This window comes from Herpailurus yagouaroundi, unplaced genomic scaffold (genome assembly GCF_014898765.1).
Source record: "Herpailurus yagouaroundi ecotype Mexico unplaced genomic scaffold, PumYag 67793, whole genome shotgun sequence".
NCBI lineage: Eukaryota > Metazoa > Chordata > Mammalia > Carnivora > Felidae > Herpailurus > Herpailurus yagouaroundi.
In genome coordinates, this window is record NW_024420586.1 from 23,969,184 (window position 1) to 23,987,243 (window position 18,060).

The 18,060-nt window shown below is 46.1% G+C and overlaps 2 protein-coding genes across 8 annotated transcripts in view; one reads left to right on the forward strand and one right to left on the reverse strand.

Annotated features, from left to right (window-relative positions):
* Window positions 1-2,309: 2,309 nt before the first annotated feature.
* Window positions 2,310-4,629, reverse strand: NDUFB11 (NADH:ubiquinone oxidoreductase subunit B11). Its single transcript, XM_040468908.1, has 3 exons — window positions 4,369-4,629; window positions 2,713-2,843; window positions 2,310-2,536 (listed from the first exon to the last, which is right to left on the reverse strand). Exons 1-3 carry the CDS (start codon window positions 4,573-4,575, stop codon window positions 2,410-2,412), a joined length of 465 nt encoding a protein of 154 aa, XP_040324842.1. The 5' UTR covers window positions 4,576-4,629; the 3' UTR covers window positions 2,310-2,409.
* Window positions 4,630-4,955: 326 nt separating this feature from the next.
* Window positions 4,956-18,060, forward strand: part of RBM10 (RNA binding motif protein 10) — a 31,047-nt gene continuing 17,942 nt past the window's right edge. For 4 of the 7 annotated variants that reach the window (XM_040468903.1, XM_040468902.1, XM_040468905.1 and 1 more), the window contains exons 1-2: window positions 4,956-5,686; window positions 7,694-7,835. In XM_040468903.1, coding sequence (XP_040324837.1) covers window positions 5,617-5,686; window positions 7,694-7,835 — 212 coding nt within the window. In that variant the 5' untranslated portion in view covers window positions 4,956-5,616. The remainder of the gene's footprint in view (window positions 5,687-7,693; window positions 7,836-18,060) is intronic. The other 3 variants (XM_040468907.1, XM_040468904.1, XM_040468901.1) reach the window with 2 other exon arrangements.

Sequence of the window (18,060 nt, forward strand, 5' to 3'; positions counted from 1 at the left end):
AAAAACAGGGGCGCCTGGGTGGCTTAGTCGGTTAAGCATCCAACTTCAGCTCAGGTCATGATCTCGCAGTCTGTGAGTTCGAGCCCTGCATCGGGCTCTGTGCTGACAGCTCAGGGTCTGGAGCCTGCTTCAGATTCTGTGTCTCCCTCTCTCTCTGCCCCTCCCCTGCTCATGCTCTGTCTCTCTCTGTCTCAAAAATAAACATTAAAAAATTAAAAAAAAAAAACAAAACAAGTTTTGAGGGGTGCCTGGGTGGCTCAGTTGGGTAAGCAGCTGACTCGGTTTTGGCTCAGGTCATTGTCTCATGGTTCGTGAGTTCGAGCCCCGCATCAGGCTCCACACTGACAGCATGGAGCCTGCTTGGGATTTTCTCTCTCTCCCTCTTTTTCCGCCCCTCCCTGCTCATGTTCTCTGTCTCAAGATAAATAAGCTTAAAAAAAAGTTTTGAGGTGGCCAGGGTGGCTGGGCCCCAACGAGGGAGGGGGAAGGTGGTATTGTTGCCATCAGAAAGGGAACAAGGGCATGGGTTTTAGGATTTAGTCTAAGTGCAGCCCCTTGTTTGACCAGAATAGAGGTTTCTAGAGAGCCTGGGAGCTTGATGGGGAGGCAGGACTGGGAAGACTGGAAGTGCTCATCTGCTCATCCACCGTGGCTGTAAGCCTGAAGGGCCTTGATGGTGGGGCAGGGCACTTACACCAGAGGTAACAATACCACATCTCTGAAACACATACCGTACCCATCCCTGCTCTAAGTGAACTGACATGCCTGAACACCTGCCCTCGTGGGACTTCCATCCTGGATGGGGTCAGTTGGGGGGGATATGTTCTCTGGGCCAAGGGCAGGGTATGGCGCAACAGGCTGGCATTTATTATAGGGAGTATCACTCCAATATACTCAGGTACTTCGTGGCTAGGATAACACAGCCCTTGCCCTTCCGTGGTCCCAGTAACTGCAGGCTGGGAAGGTGGAGGGTACTCCCTTGACACGTTAGGATTCTCTACTTTGGGGGGCCTATCCTTAGGTTGGGAGACTGGTCCCACAACAAAGCCCTCAGAGAGTGAAATTGCTCACTTCCGGGAAGGTTCATATGGACATTGCTCCCACCTTAGCCACATGCCAGTGGACTAAGGCTCCTCCTGAGACTCAGTAGCTAGGGATAGAGACATCACCTCTAGTGGTGGGTCCATCAAAGCCAGATTTTCTTCTGGTAGCCAGGGACTGGGGGCTCCTGCATTCTCTGAAGTCCCAAGCAGGCACATGCGCAGAGATGGTAGCAATGAGCATGTAATCTGGGAGTTCCAAAGTATGAGCCATGGAATGAGGCCATCAGAGAGAGGGCAGAGATGCCAGGGGCATGAAGGGGAGCCCAGATGTCCACACTTAACAGGGATTTAGGAGAGACTCCCTGGAAAGAAACAGACAGCCAGGGCAAGTCTCCCACTCCATCTTCTAGACCCCTAAGGACACGGAAAGCCTGAAAGTATGAGACCCTAGTGGAAGGAGACAGCATATTTCCAGAGAAGGAATGTGCAGGGGCAGACTTCCTGCGCGCGCGCGCGCGCGAGAGAGAGAAAGAGAGAGAGAGAGAGAGAGAGGGAAAGGAGAGAGGAGGGGAGCAGGCAGACAAAGACACAAATGCATACACAGAGATGAGATGTGCATCTGGAGTTAGAGACCACCCAGACAGGGACAGAAGGGAAGAGAGAGGCCTCCAGACTCACCAAGACAGAAGACAGGTGGAAATCCCAAAGCTCAAAGAGAAACAGAGACGGTAGCAAGGGAGACAAACACTCACCCTCAGCAATAGAAAAGCCCTGCTCTGACACACCACCCTTGATCCCTGGTGGTCCTGACCCTTCTTCTAACACAGGAGGTCCCAGGGTGGTAGCTTTTCTCTAAAGATGGTTGCCATCAATTTTTTCCTATAGGCTACACCCCCATCCAGAGGAGCCCTGAGGCACCATAGAGGCAGCCCAGGCTATCCTGCTGGAGAGAGAAGCCCCGTGGAAGATCAAAGAGCCAGACATGTGAATGAAGAAGCCATCTTGGACGTCTATCCCAGCTGAGCCCTCAGATGCCTCCAGCCCCAGCCAGCATCTGACTGCAACCTCCTGAGGTCCCAAGAAGAGCCACCTGCCTGAGCCCAGTCAACCACAGGACCACGAAAGACAATACTAAATTGTGTTAAGCCACTAAGTTTTAGGGTGGGTGTTACCCAGAATACTCCAAAACAGGCTGCAGTGGCCTGTGAAGACCTGATTACCCCCATTCTCACATCCCCTCCTTGCAACAAAACCAACACCAGCCAGTCAGACTTTCAGTCCCTTTAATTAGGTGCTCTGAAGAAAGGGCAGAATGACAGGCAGGCGGTGAGAAGATGATGCTTCTTAAGCCCCACTTGGCAACTGGTCAGTCCTCATCCTCCGGAAGCTGGATCTTGCTGGGGTCAAAGCAGTTGGATTCCATGATGGGGAGGCCATTGGCCTCTCGGTATTTAACAAGCCTCTCAGCTTCCCGGCGGGCCCACTCCTGCATTCTGGAGGCAGCAGCAAGGGAGTAGACATGAGGGAGCCACACTGGACACCAATCCCCATCTTAGTCCTCGCCTATGCCCCACTGGCACAAGGAACAGGATTCCTGGCACAGTCCCCTTCAACCTCCACCCCTGCATCTGCTCCCACCCATCCCACTCTCTTGGACACCCCCATGCACCTGTAATCAGGCAGATAAGCTATAAAGGTGCTGCCGAGGACCAAGACAACGGAGAAGCCAAAGAAAAAGACGACCCGCATGTTCCAGACGTCCGTAACAGGGTCTCTGTCATAACCGTGGGAGTCTGGGTTCTGCGGCAAGAAGAAGAAGAGGTCAATGAGAGCTTCCTGTGGCTCCACAAAGCCTTATGCTGGCCCTGCATAAGTTGGTCTCCAGTTTCACCTCACACCAATCTCTCCTCCTTTCTTTAATTCCTCTTTCTAGTCTTAGGACTTGTCAAACTCCTTGCTACCGCAGGGCCTTTGCACTTACTATCCCCTCTGCCTGGAAAGCCTTCCCCCCATATCTTGTCGCGGCTAGATCTGTCTCCTTGTTCAAAGTTTTGGCTTCATAGTTACTTCCTTTAGGAGGCATTCCCTAATTGCCTTATCCATTACCAGTCTCACACTACAGGAAATTGCCACTTTCATGGGTTAAAAATGCTTGAATAGTGCCAATTTCCTATGGCTTCACCTGCTAAAATTTTTGCCCTACCCCCAAATCACTCTCCATCTACTTATCTTGCTTAACTCACTTTCTAGCAGTTATTAATTTACCAAGGTAGCATCTCCCCAGATCCTATCACATTATTTTTTATCATTACATACTCACTACGACCGTTTCCAAATATTTTACATGTTTATTTTGTGCTCTCCATTATCATATAAGCTCTATGAGAGCACGGGCTTTATCCAATATCCACACTGCTGAACACACTAGGGCCCTGAACCGCACCTGGCATACAGCAGGCCCTCCATACTTATCTACAAAATGAATGAATAAATGAATATGCATCTATATATCCTATATATCCAAGCCAGAGGTTAGTACTGATGAAGTGTACCATACACAAACCTCACCATATCCCAGCAAGGTGGAAAGTAACAATAATAATTAACATCTTCTAATGCTGAACACTAAGGGCCAGGTGCTGTACTGAGCATTGTGACTCATTTAATTACATGAGGCAGATGTAGTATTTTATTTTCTAGAAGGTGTCTTAATACTTTCCCCACTTTACAAAGAGGCACCAAGGAGTTAAGCTGCTTGTCCAAGGTCACAAAGATGAATAACTGTCAGCGCCTGTATTCCAACCGTGGCATTCTGATTTTTGAGTCTCTGCTATCCACACAGCACAGCAGACCCGGTTCCGCCACGTATTCAGCCATGCGAGTTTGGGCGAGTCGCTTAATATCATCAGGTTTCAGTTTCCTCATCTGTAGAATGGGTATGCTAAATAGTCCCTACTTCCAAACAGGGCTGTTTTGAGGATTACATGAGATAAGGTACGTAAAGTGTTTAAAGCACTTGCACTGAGCAAACCCCGTATCAGTGTTCAGTATCATTACCGTTATACTATATTGCTTCTAACGTGTTTTGAGCACTTCCCACTTCAGGTTTGATTATTTGTCTGCAAAACGAGGCCAATCTCGCCTCTGGCCCTGAACCGAAGATTACCAGGGGCTAAAGAAGAAAATCAATCTAGGCAAAGTTCCCAAGTCTTTGAGGCCTTCGCCAGCAGCGCACTTCTCAGCCGCCTAAAAACGTCCTCTAAGGCGCCCCGTCCGCCGGCCCCCGATTGACCCTTCTGGCGTCCCGTTGCCCCCTCCCTCTCACCTTCTCATAGAGGTTTTCGTCCTCCGGCTCTGGGTCCTCCTGCCAGCGTACAGTCGGTGCCGGCGACCGCTTTCCTGCCACAGCCGACGGGGCGATCACAGCCCTGGACGAGCTGGATTCCCAGCGAACACGGGCGGCCGGGAGCCCTCGCGTCGCCGCTACTGCCGAAAGGCGGCGAGCGCACAAACCTAACAGCCCGGCCGCCATGGCAGATTGTTCTACAGACTCTCAGGGGCGGGGACGGAAATGCGACTCTCTGCGCAGCTGCAGTTGGCCCGAGCGCGACAATTACCGCTCCGCCCCCACCGCACTAAATAAGTCCCAAGTCCGGATTTTGTTTTCTTTTTTTTTTATTTAAAAAAAAATTTTTTTTTCAACATTTATTTATTTTTGGGACAGAGAGAGACAGAGCATGAACGGGGGAGGGGCAGAGAGAGAGGGAGACACAGAATCGGAAACAGGCTCCAGGCTCTGAGCCATCAGCCCAGAGCCTGACGCGGGGCTCGAACTCCCGGACCGCGAGATCGTGACCTGGCTGAAGTCCGACGCTCAACCGACTGTGCCACCCAGGCGCCCCTGGATTTTGTTTTCAAATGTGGCCAGGTGCTGAGTAGCCAGCCCTCTTTCCCTCCATTTGTCCTAGCCTCAGGGGAGCGACCATTTTTTTAACCTCTCGGTCAGGCTAAGGAATTTACGGCTGAGAGGTCTGCCCATTTCCTTGATAAGGAAGCGTTGACACTTGGATGGATGCGGGTCCCAGTCAATGGCCCGGAGATTTCCTCGGTCTTTTGGGTAAAGGGACGGAGCTTCCGCTTGTCTTTCATGATTCGGAGGAAGCCCAGCTTCCAAAGAGCGGGACTCGCTGGATTGGCCAATAGCTACTCCTTTTTGCAACTTGCAAGCGTTCGCACGGAGAGTGGGGAGGTGGCATATGGTTGCCAATCAGAGCCGACCAGGGCTGGCCGTCGGCAGCTGGCGACCAATAGACGAGACCGACCAGAGCGCGCTCCCTTAGTAGGTGGATGGTGGTCGAAGCGCCGGCTCCCTTCTCGTCGTCGCCATTTTGTGCTGGTGACTGCGGCCGGCTGGGAGTAGGCGGCAGTGGGTTTCCTGGGGAGGGTAGCGCGCTTGGCGCTTCTCCCCTCCCCGCTCTTCCGCCCTCTTGCTTCCAGCCTCAGACTTAACGCTGGTGCGGGCCGGCCCCGGCTGAGCTGGGAGAGTTGGAGGAGGTGGCGGCGCGCAGAGGTGATGTCCGGGAGCCCTCCCTTGACAGCCCGGGCCGAGAAGGTGAGCGTCGCCGCTGGTCGTGGGGGCGGAGGTAAGGGGCCGGGGGCGGGCGGGTGCGGAGAGGAGGCGTGTGGGCGGACTGCGGGACGTGGGCCTGGGCCACGCGCGGGACCGAGAGATGCGTGCATGGCCTGAACTCGGGAGGGGGTGTCTCTCCCCCCCCCCTCCGTTTTGGGAACGGAGGCGCGTGCGCGATTGGGGCACAGGATGGGTGCACGCGGGTTGGGGGAAGGGAGGGACTGATTTGAGTGGGCTTCTGTGGCTGTTTGCCACACCGAACTTTATCCGTGGGGAGGCCCATGTTTTTATGCATACGGGAGAGGGTGTGCTGTCTGCTCGGTGTGACTTGGGTACTTACCGGTCTATGGGGGAGTATTCTGTGGCTCTGGTCCTTATTCTGGGGGGGGGGGGGAGGGCAGACGTCCGTGTGACTCTGGTCTTTATCCTTGGAGTACGTGCTGTAACTCAGGTCTTTATCCATGGGGAGGGGTCCGATTATCCATAGGGAGTCGTCTTGCGACTGGCCCTAACCCACTTGCTAGGTGGGGACGGAGTGCAAGGAATGTGTGCATGACTTATAGCCACTTCTTTTAGAAGGGGTTCGGGTCTGTGACTCTGACGCTCATCTTTTGAAAGAGGGCCTCAGTGTGTGATTATGGCTGGTATTCGTTGTGGGTTCCTGCCTTGTGATTTTTGGCCTGTAGTTAGTTGGGGCTGCTGTCTGTGACTTTGGTCGCTATCTGTCGTGGATACCGGTGTGTGACTCTGACCTCCTTGCCAGAGTCTACTGAGGGTTTTCTATCTGGCTCGCATCCACTGGGACCCCTGGTTGTGATCATAACTCTTATCCATCTGGGAGCAGGTAACTCTGGTTCCCTGTGGCTTGAGGAGGAAGGGAAAATTGGTTGTGTGTATACATGGAGGAGAGGTGTGGTGGCAACTAGTGTTGGGCAAGTGTTGTTACCGCCTGGCTTTGCCTGATTCCTGCTCAGAGGGTGGGGCCTGAAGATTCTGGGATACTTCTTGGTGACCCCTGGCCAGGTCACGTGGCTCACAGGACTTACTTAGTTCTCATGGCAGGCTTGGGGGTTGGGTGAGGCGACTGCCCTTCCATCCCAGCAGAACAGCACAGTGGTTGGAAACAGCCTCAAAAGGACTCCTTTCGCCTCTGAATAAGTTGGGCCCAGAGCCCTAGGGAGAGAACCACCTTGGGACCTGGCTGCGCATAAGAGACAGGGCTCGAGGCTGAGCCAGTTGCCGAGTAAGGGCCAAAGCTGCGTTGGCCAGGAGCCCGGGGAGGCGGCATTTGTCTCACTGCCAAGTTAGCCCCTTTACCCTCTGGGCCTTTCATGATCTCCTGCTGTCTTGTAGGGGACAGCCAACATCTTGTTGGGAGAATGCAGTGGCACTGAGCGGGGAGTGGGGGGGCATGGAAGGAGCTTGGTGGGTGCCTAGGACTCCCATTGTGAGGTCTTGCCTCCCAGCCTAACATGCCTGACCTCAGACAGATCATCCAGCACTGAGAGCCCCCTGGGCGGTAGCTCCAGGCTCGGTCTCATCTACCAGTCTCAGATGGCAAAGCCTTGATCACAGAATAGGTGGCACCACCACGTCTCTCTGCAGGATGCTTCCTCTCTGCTGAGGGCCTTGCTTTTTCTGTTTTGTTTTATTTTATTTTATTTTATTTTATTTTATTTTATTTTATTTTATTTTATTTTATTTTATTTAAGTAAGCTCTACGCCCAACATGGGGCTTGAACTCACAACCCTGAGATCCAGAGTTGCATGTTCTACTAACTGAACCAGCTGGGTGCCCCTGGCCTTGCTATTTCTAGGGTGGTGGGTTCTAGCCTCACGTTTGTGGGGAGAGGAAGGAGCAGGCCAGGTAGGGGCTGCCTTCCCACCCTGGTCCATAGGAACACTACGAAGTTGGGAAATAATGTCCCTGGGCTAAGGGACAGCAGAGAGCCGCGCGAGCAAGGGTTTTTCAAGGAGGCCCCAACTGCCTTGACCCCTTTCTTCCTTCTACTCTCTCCAGAGTCCCTGCAGGAGGCATCACCCAGGCTGGCAGATCATGGTGGCAGCAGCGGGGGTGGCTGGGAAGTGAAACGGAGCCAGCGGCTGAGGAGGGGCCCCAGCAGCCCCCGCAGGCCCTATCAGGACATGGAGTATGAAAGACGGTGAGTTACCCACTCCCACCCCTACCAAGCATCCTAGGCTTATCCCCATATAAAGAATTGATCCAGGAAGGTGCCAGGAGGGGGCTTCCGAGCAGAGGAAACAGTGCAGCAGATGATTGGTTTCTTTTCAGCGAACATTTACTTGGCACCTGTCGTGAGCCAGGACCTGTGCTAGGCTCTGGGAATGCAGTGGTGAATGAGACAGATAAGACTGCAGCCTTCTTACTCAGGGTCTCACAAGGGAGACCACACAGTTTACAAGTGATTAAAAAACAGCTCTATGGGGTGCCTGGGTGGCTCAGTCGGTTAAGCGTCCGACTTCAGCTCAGGTCACGATCTCGTGGTCCGTGAGTTCGAGCCCCGCGTCGGGCTCTGGGCTGATGGCTCAGAGCCTGGAGCCTGCTTCCGATTCTGTGTCTCCCTCTCTCTCTGCCCCTCCCCCATTCATGCTCTGTCTCTCTCTGTCTCAAAAATAAATAAACGTTGAAAAAAAATTAAAAAAAAAAAACAGCTGTATAGGTGCCACAGTTGGTTGTGAAGTTGGAAAGGGATCAAGAGAAAGGGAGGAATGGAGGCTGATGCTCAGGTTTCCATTTTGGGTAACTGAGGTATATGGTGCCATTCACCAAGGTGTGGACAGCCACTGCAGGAGGAGAAGCAGAGGTGGGTGGCAGGTGGGTGGTGGTGGCTTGTAAGGGCCTGTGGCTTCTCAGGGGAGAGGCGTGGGCTGCAGCTTTGGGTTGGAGGAATGAACAGGAGTGATGCCCTCAGAGTCAGGAATTTTGTGCCGGACAAGTATAGGGCAAGCCAGGTCAGATAGCAGGAGACTTCAGGGACAGGGTGGGCTAAAGCTTGTGTGATACTTGTCTTGGAATGGAACACTCTAGTACGGTTATTTTTATTTTATTTATTTTCTTCGTATGGTTATTTTTAAACTCTAGTAGAACAGGAAATGAGGCACTTTGTAAAATGCCCTCACCATCCTGGTGGATCACTCCAGTTGATTCTAATGCAGATGACTTATTCTTGACATTTTAAGATTGCATAGGAAAGTAGACCTAATGCTCCCAAGAAAGTCTCTATTAAGAGTCAGTAGATTTAAAAAAAAAAAAAAAAAGTAGATTTGTAAAAAGTCATGGAGGAAATAATTTTTTAAAATGCCTTACAAAAGGTTTCTTCTTCCACTACCCCCTTTAAAAATGTTTTCTGAAAAGTAAGCCCAAATTTGTGATGTGGTCATCATCTAGTGCTATTCAGTCTGCTTAAAAAATGTCTTTTGAAAGCATTCAGTTTGGGATTGTATTCACTGAAATGCTCTTCGGGCAGTTTCTGAGTTTGAGTAGGTGACATACTTGCTTCAGACTTTATAACCAGTTAAAGCCATTGTCTGTCTTCTGGCTTTCAAAGGACCTCAACTGCAGAGGTTTGAGTGAATCCTACCTTTTCGGTAGGTTCCTATCGTAGGTCAGTACAGAGCCTTCTCTTGCCATATTTGGTTTTTCCTTTTTATTTCCAATTCCCATAGCTGTAGGCAGCTGCTCTGTCCTTTTCGAAACGTGTCCTTCTAAAATAGGTAGCACAGTGTCTGTGTTTTCAGTTTACACAAATGGCAGAGAGCTACGGTTTTCATTTTGTTTCCTGAACTTTGTATTACTCGGCACTGACTGCATTTTTAAGATCTGCCTCTACTGCCATGTGTATATTAGTGCTTTTCTTCTAATTGGTCCCAAGGACACCTTCGGGTGTGCCTGTTGCCTTTTACTTAATGATTCCCTCAAGCATGGATACCTGGGGGCGCCTGGGTGGCTCAGTCGGTTAAACGGCCAACTACCGTTCAGATCATGATCTCATGGTTAGGTTCGTGGATTCGAGCCCCGCGTTGGGCACTGTGCTGACAGCTCGGAGCCTGGAGCCTGCTTCAGATTCTGTCTCCCTCTCTCTCTGCCCTTCCCCTGCTCGCACTCTTTCTCTCAAAAATACACATTAAAATTTTTTAAATAAAAAAAAAAAGCATGGATACCTGTAAAATTCATATTTTTTTTTTTTTCTTTTTTTTTTTTGTCTTAACAATCTGTGCTTTCAGAATCTTCTCTGTTCCTACCTCTGGATCACAAAGATTGCACTCTCTAGTTTCCCCTTTCACATTCAAGTCTTTAATACCACCTAGAGTACATTTCTGAATATGATATAAGGTATGTTCTGGTTTTGTGTTCCTCCATATAGTGGGCAGTTTTCCCAGTACCGCCTTTTAAATAGTCCATTTTTTTCTTTATTGATTTGGAGTGCCTCGTCTCCTTTCAAGTTCCCTCATATACATGGATCTGTCTTATGTGATCTGATTTGTTTCATTGGTCTATTTGCTTATTCTCATGCCAGAACCTTACTGTTTTTATCATTACAGCTTTATAGAATCTCTTACTTAGCTCCCACTTTGCTCCCTTATTTATCAAAGTTGATTTTAGCCATTTGTGGAAACTATATAAAAAAGATATTAAAGTCCCTCAAAAACATTCAAGAATTTTGATTGAGGAGTGCCTGGATGGCTCGGTTGGTTAAGCGTTTGACTCTTGGTTTTCAGCTCAGGTCATAATCTCATGGTTCATGAGTTCGAGCCCCGCATCGGGCTCAGTGTGGACGGTGCAAAGCCTGCTTGGGATTTCTCTTTCCCTCTCTCTCTGCCCCTCCCCAGCTTGCTCTCTCTCCCCAAAAAATAGATACAAAAAAATTAAAAAAAATTTTTTTTGATTGAGATTGCATTGTATTTATATATTGATTTGGGGAGAACTGTCATCTTTGTTAAGTGGTAATCTCATCCAAGCCCTGTATGGAGAATTTTGTTTTAATGTTTATTTATTTTGAATTTTTTTAATGTTTATTTTTGAGATAGACAGAATGCAAGTGGGGTTGGGGCAGAGAGAGACTGAGACACAGGATCCGAAGCAGGCTCCAGGCTCTGAACTGTCAGCACAGGGCCCAATGGGTGCTCAAACCCATGAACCGTGAGCTCATGACCTGAGCCGAAGTCAGATGTTTAACTGACTGAGCCACACAGGCACCCCATGAATGGAGAATATTTTAAAATTTGTTTAGGGGCGCCTGGGTGGCGCAATCGGTTAAGCGTCCGACTTCAGCCAGGTCACGATCTCGCGGTCCGTGAGTTCGAGCCCCGCGTCGGGCTCTGGGCTGATGGCTCAGAGCCTGGAGCCTGTTTCCGATTCTGTGTCTCCCTCTCTCTCTGCCCCTCCCCCGTTCATGCTCTGTCTCTCTCTGTCCCAAAAATAAATAAAAACGTTGAAAAAAAATTAAAATAAAAAATAAAATTTGTTTAAAGGACATACAAATTTGAATAAATGAAAACACAAGTCTTGCAGAATTTCTACGTGCTTCACTAGTCTTCATGGACATCTTACTTTCTTTTATATTTTCCAAGCTGGTGTTTGCTGGGGTAGAGGAAAGCTGTTGATTTTTTGTAAGTTCTCTTATCCCTGTATTCTCTTATTATTTCTAATTACTCATTGTCGATTCTGATGGTCTTTCTAAGTAAGCAGTTGGTCGTGCTGTATACAAATCAACTCTGTCACTTCTTTTTCTTCACTTACAACGTTGTCTAGGACTTTAGTTAAGTACCACATTAAATAGTGTCAGTGATGCTAGGTGCACAAATTAAGATTCATTTTGGCAGATTGTAACAGAAAATCCAAAGAATAATGGCTTAAAAAATGCAGTTCATTTTTTTTCTCATAAAGGGCATCTGCAGATAGGCATTCATTCCTGGCCCAATAAGCAGCCCTTTCTGCTTAGGCATCAAATCGGATGTGTGCTGTAGGCTTTTAAAATATAGCCTTTAATAAAGCAAGAAAATTCTCTAATCTTCGTTTGCCAAGATTGATTGGAAATGAGAATTCAACTTCATAATTACATCCTTTTTTTTCCATCTGCCCGTCAGTTTCATAAATCACATTAAATTACATCCTTGCCGGGGTACCTTGGTGACTCAGTTGGTTGAACGTCTTACTCTTGGTTTCAGCTCAGGTCATGATCTCATGGTTTGTGAGTGAGTTCAAGCCCCGTGTCAGGCTCCTCGCTGACAGCACAGAGCCTGCTTGGGATTTCTCTCTCTCTCTCTCTCTCTCTCTCTCTCTCTCTCTGCCCCTCCCTGTCTTGCTTGCTTGCTCTCAAAAAATAAATAAATAAACATATAAAAATAAAAATAAATTAAAAAAATAAATTATATCCTTGCCATTGTTGAGGTATACCCTCCTCAATCATGGTGTGTATGTTTCTAACTTCTTATTTTGAAAAAATTTCCAATTTTCAGAAAAGTTGCAAGTACAGTAAACTCCTTTATATCATCTACCCAGAACCACTAACTATAAACATTTTGCCACACTCGTTTTACCTACCTACATGCCTCACCATCTCTTCCTCCCATCCCTTTCTCCCTCCACTTCAATACAAATATATATCCATTTATCTATATATAGACAACATTTTCTTTTTGAATCATACGAGTTAGTGGTAGACATGGCCTTTATGTACTACACGTATGTTCTAAGAACAAGGACTTTCTCGTGGTACCTGGGTGGCTTAGTCGGTTAAGCGTCGGACTTTGGCTCAAGTCGTGATCTCACGGTTCGTGAGTTCGAGCCCCTCTGTCCCCCTCTCTCTCTGCCCCTACCCCACTCATGCTCGCTCTCTCTCAAAAATAATATCTGAACATTTTAAAAAATCTAAAAAAAAAAAACAAAAAGAACAAGGACTCTCTCTTCCATAACCACAGTACACTTACGAATATCAGGAAATTGAACATTGTTATAATACTTTCCTGTAAAAGTCCACATTCGTATTTTTATTTTGGTGCCCAAACCTTGGAACGAACCAAGGACAAAAGTCCATATTCAGATGTCATCCCTTGTCCTTTATTGCATTTGTTCCCTAGACTAGGATCTAATCCAAGATCGTGCACTGCATGGAGCTCCTTTGTATTTGTGGTTCCCTTTAATCTGGAACTGTTCCTCGGTACTTGGTCTTTCTTTTTCTTTTGTGACCTTGATATGTTTTAAGAGTACAGATCATTTGCTTTGTAGATGTTTCTGAATTTGAGTTTTTCTGAGGCTTATTCATGAAATTTTGGCAGGAAAATTATTTTTTAATGTTTGTGTTTTTATTTTTCATTTTATTAAAAGTTTATTTTTGAGAGAGAGAAAGAGAGAGTGGGCAGTGGGGGAGAGAGAAGGGAAGAGAGAGGATACCAAGCAGGCTCTACACTGTTAGCACAGAGCCCGATGCGGTCTGGAACGCACAAGCTGTGAGATTATGACCTGAACCAAAATCAAGAGTCATACACTTAACCAACTGAGCCATCCAGGTGCCCCCTCATATCTGTGTTTTTAAAACATTTCTACTTGCGGTGCCTGGGTAGCTCAGTCGGTCAAGCATCTGACTTTGGCTCAGGTCATGATCTCACGGTTTGTGAGTTTGAGCCCCGCATCCGGCTCTGTGCTGATAGCTCGGAGCCTGGAGCCTGCTTCAGATTCTGTGTGTGTGTGTGTGTTTCTCTCTCTCCCTCTCTCCCTCCCTCCCTCCCTCTCTCTCTCTCTCTCTCTCTCTCTCTCTGTCTGCCCCTCCCCCACCTGCACTTTGTCTCTCTCCCAAAAATAAACATTAAAAAAAATTTTTTTTAAATAAAAGTTATGTTTGATTAGATGCTGTATCATTTAGGATATTTGCATCTGTGTCCCTCAGTAAAGTGGTCCTATGATTTCCTTCTCTAGTATTCATCTGACATTGAGCCAACATAGCCTTATGGCATGATTTGGGCAGCTTTTGCCATTTCTCTCTTTATTGGAGGAACATGTACAAGAATTATCTGTCCCTTGAATGCTCGGTAAAACTCAGCTTTAAAAGGGCCTGAGTTTTTGATGATGGTTTTGTCTACTTCTTTTGCCAATTTTGGCAGTTTATGTTTTTCAGAAATATATTCATTTTGTGGAGGTCCTCACATGGTTCAGTCCACCTTCGTAGAAATGCATTGTGAACAGGCTCTGTCTTTGGACGATGTGTAGTCAAAGTGCTCTGTGGCCAATGAAAAGTATCTTTTACTGTCCAAATCCGTTCTGTTCCCGAGTTTTAGATAGCAAGAGTTCGATACGCAAATTGATGTGGCTTAGATGCTGAATGTCACAGTTCAGGATTTCATCTGAACATTTATTCAGCTCTGTTCAGTTCTTAAATTCTGATGACTAGAGTTCAACTATTGAGGGATAACCGTGGTGAGCAAACATGAAGACATATTGCTCATACCAAAAACCTTAAACATACACCACTCACACCAGCTACTTCTTGTCCAGGCATTTATCATAAAAAAACAGTTGTGGGTTCCGTGCAAGCTCACAAGGACAGGGACTTCATTTTATTCACAGCAGTATCCCTGGCACCTGGAACAGTGCTCAATGCATAGCAAATGTTACATTAATACTTGTTGAATGAATAAATGAACAAAAAATTGGGAAAAACTGGAAACCAACCAGATAGCTGGAAACGTTTTATTTTCCCCATTTGTTAATTATCTTTGAGCTTTATGGTGTTTTTCTAGTATTTTATTACAAAATTTCAAACAACAACGTTGAAAGAATTTCATAGTGAATACCTCTATACCCATCCACTGGATTCTACCGTTAATATTTTACCATGCTTGCTTTGTGACGTGTATTTGTTTATGGTATTTTTAAACATATTTTTAACTTTTTACAAAGCCAGATTTATCAGTTGGGTTTTTTTTTTTTTTTTTTATGACTTCAGGGTTTTGTCTTGCTTAGAAAGGCCTTCCCCATTCTTGGGGTGATTAATTTTTATCTTCTGTTTTCTTTCTAATGTTTTTACGGGTTCTATTCAGGGATTTACATTTTTGATTCATCTAGAATTTACTTGGTATAAGAAGTGAGGTAGATGAACAAACTTTATTTTCTTAAATTTCTGTGAAGGACCTGATAGTAAATATCGTTGGCATTGCAGACCACACGGTCTCTGTCACAGCTACTCGGCTGAAAACAGTCACAGACAGTATGTGTGTGAACGGGTATAACCGTGTTGAAGAAAACTTTATTTAGGTGACTGGATTGGGTCCACTGGCTGTAGTTTGCTGATCTCTGGGCCAGACAGTTGTTGCAACTGGTATTTATTGACTAATCCATTTTCCCCTTGTTCATTTGAAATGCAACCTTTGGCTTACTCTGAATTTCCATGTATGTTTTTGTATAGTATGGACTCTGTTCCACTTCACTGATCCATCCATTTGTGCTCCAATTTTGCCACCTTTGTATATAATATGTTTTAATATCTGGCATGGCTCCTCTCCCCCTCATTAGTCTTTTTTTTTAACAGAATTTTCCTGACTCTTGTAAGTTTCTCGTCATCTGCTGTTATAAATAGAACTGTATTGAATGATGTTTTTGTATGTGTGCAAGTGTATTGGTACATTAAATTTCCGGGAGAATTGGGGGTTAGAGGGTAGGTTTTTCGTTTTGCCAGCCATTGCCAAATTCTCCTCCGTAGGGACTGTTCCATTTTCACTCCTACCAGCAATAGGAGAGTGCCTGTTTCCCATACAGCCTTACCAACAGTGTGTTGTCAAACATTTGGACTTCTGCATATATGTTGCATTAGAAACGTTCTATCACAAATCTTCCATGTAGAAGAATTCCAAATAATATATGTAGATACTCCCCATTCCGGGAGGCAAAGCTTAATCCCCCCCCCCCCCACCCCTTGAGTGTGGGCTAGTCTTAGGGACTCAGTTCTAAAGAACAGAGTGTAGAAAGGGAAAAAGAGAAACTACAGTGAAGAAACCTGGCAGACCCCACCACAGCCACATGATCAAGGTCAGCATCACCAGTGATTAACCATGTTGATACCATGTGCCCCCTTATACAGTGCCATCAGTAGGGCAGATCACCTCTCTTGTATTCTCCCAAAAAAATACAGCCTCCATAATCTCAAGTCTAATCACAAGAACACGACAGACAAACCCAAGTGGAGGTACATTCTACAAAATACCTGACCAGTGCTTTTCAAACCTCTCTAGGTCATAAAAAAAAAACAAGGCAAGACTAAGAAACTTTCATGCGCCAGAGGAGACTAAAGGTGCATGATGACTAAAAGCAGTGTGGTATCCTGGATTCGATCTTGGAACAGAAAGTGGATAGTAGTGGAAAAATAGGTGAAATCCTAATTAAGTTTGTAATTTAGTGAACTTCTTAGTTTTGACAAATGCAGCATGATCACATTTGTCCCCTGCTAACATTAGGGGAAACTGGGTGAATGGTATAAGAGAATTCTATTATCTTTGAACTTTTCTGTAAATCTAAAATCATTTCAACATAAAGTTTGACTTCATCAAGATTAGAAACTTAAGCACATCCACAGACATTGTTCAAGAGAATGAAAACACAACCCACAGAATGGGCGAATGTATTTGCAAATCCTATATCTGATAAGAGATTAACACCCAGAATATGTAAAGAGCTCCTACAACAGCACAGAAAAACTCCATTCACAAAGGGACAAAAGACTTGAACAGATGAAAATATCAAGTGTTGGTGAGGATGTAGAGAAACTGGAAACTGGGTGCACTGCTGATGGGAATGTAAACCGCGCAGCTGCTGTGGAACACAGTACGGAGGTTCCTCAGAAAAGTAAATCTAAAACTACCATATGGTCCAGCAACCCCACTCCTGGGTGTTTATCCAAAGGAATTGAAAGCAGGGAATCAAACAGATACTTGCATACCAGTTTTCTTAGCAGCATTCTTCACAACATCCAAAACAACCAGCAGGTGGAAGCAGCCCAGGTGGCCATCAACAGATGAATGTATATGCCTTACGTCCATACGTACATACATGCATACGCACTTACGTGTCTAGCCATAAAAAGGAATGAAATTCCAATGCATTCTACAACTTAGACGAACCTTTAAAGCATTATGTTAAGTGAAATAGGCCAAACACAAAAGGACACATATGACTCTACTTATATGAGGCACCAAAAGTAGGCAGAAAGTAGACTGGCAGTTGTAGGGCAGGTGGGAAGTTATCGATTGTTGTTTAGCAAAGTCCAGAGTTTCTGTTTGGGGTGATGAAAAGGTTCTGGAAATAGTGGTGATGACTGCAACAGCATCATGAATGTACTTTGTGGTAAAATAAAAATGACTTAAAAACATACAAAAATAGATGTTAATTTAAGTTTTCGTGTTTTTTAAAAATTTTTTAAAAATGTTTATTTATTGAGAGAGAGACAGAGACAGAGTGCGAGCAGGGGAGGGGCAGAGAGAGAGAGAGGGGGAGACACAGAATCCGAAGCGGGCTCCAGGCTCCGAGCTGTCAGCACAGAGCCCGACGGGGGGCTTGAACCCATGAGCCATGAGATCATGACCTGAGCCGAAGTCAGACACTTAACTGACTGAGCCACCCAGGCGCCCCCTACAAAAGTAAATTTTGAACGTTTATTTTTAAATGGCCTATCCAGTGTAGGTTTTTTTTCAGTTTATTTATTTACTTAAGTCATCACTACATCCAACATGGGGCTTGAACTCACGACCCCAAGATGAAGAGTCACACGTTTTTCCGACTGAGCCAGCCAGGTGCCCCCTATCTGGTGTGGTTTTAATTTCCATCCTTCATTATGAGATAGAGCACCTTTTCAAATATAAATCATCTGTATTTCTTTTCTGTGAATTCTGTTCCTCTTTCTCTTCCCATACTCTTTCCCAGTTAGTTTGTCCTGACTTGACTCATGATGGTTTTCTTTTCCAGGCAGAAGTGTTTTATTTTTATATAGTCAACTTTAATCATCTTCTATGGCTTCCGGATTTGGGTCATAGTTTTCCCCATTTCAGGATTATCTAGAAATCATCTCATGTTTTCTTCTACTTTTATGGTTTCAATTCTTCCATTTAAATTTTTTACCCATTTTATTTTTATCATTATTGTTTTTACCATGGGACAGTGCATTTCTTTTCACATTTTCCTGATTTTTAAAATTTTTTAAAAGACATTTTTTAACGTTTATTTGTTTTTGAGAGAGAAAGAGAGAGAGCAGGGGAAGGGCAGAGAGAGAGGGAAACCAGAATCCGAAGCAGGCTCCAGGCTCCGAGCTGTCAGCACAGAGCCTGACGTGGGCTCGAACCCATGGACCGCAAGATCATGACCTGAGCTAAAGTCGGATACTT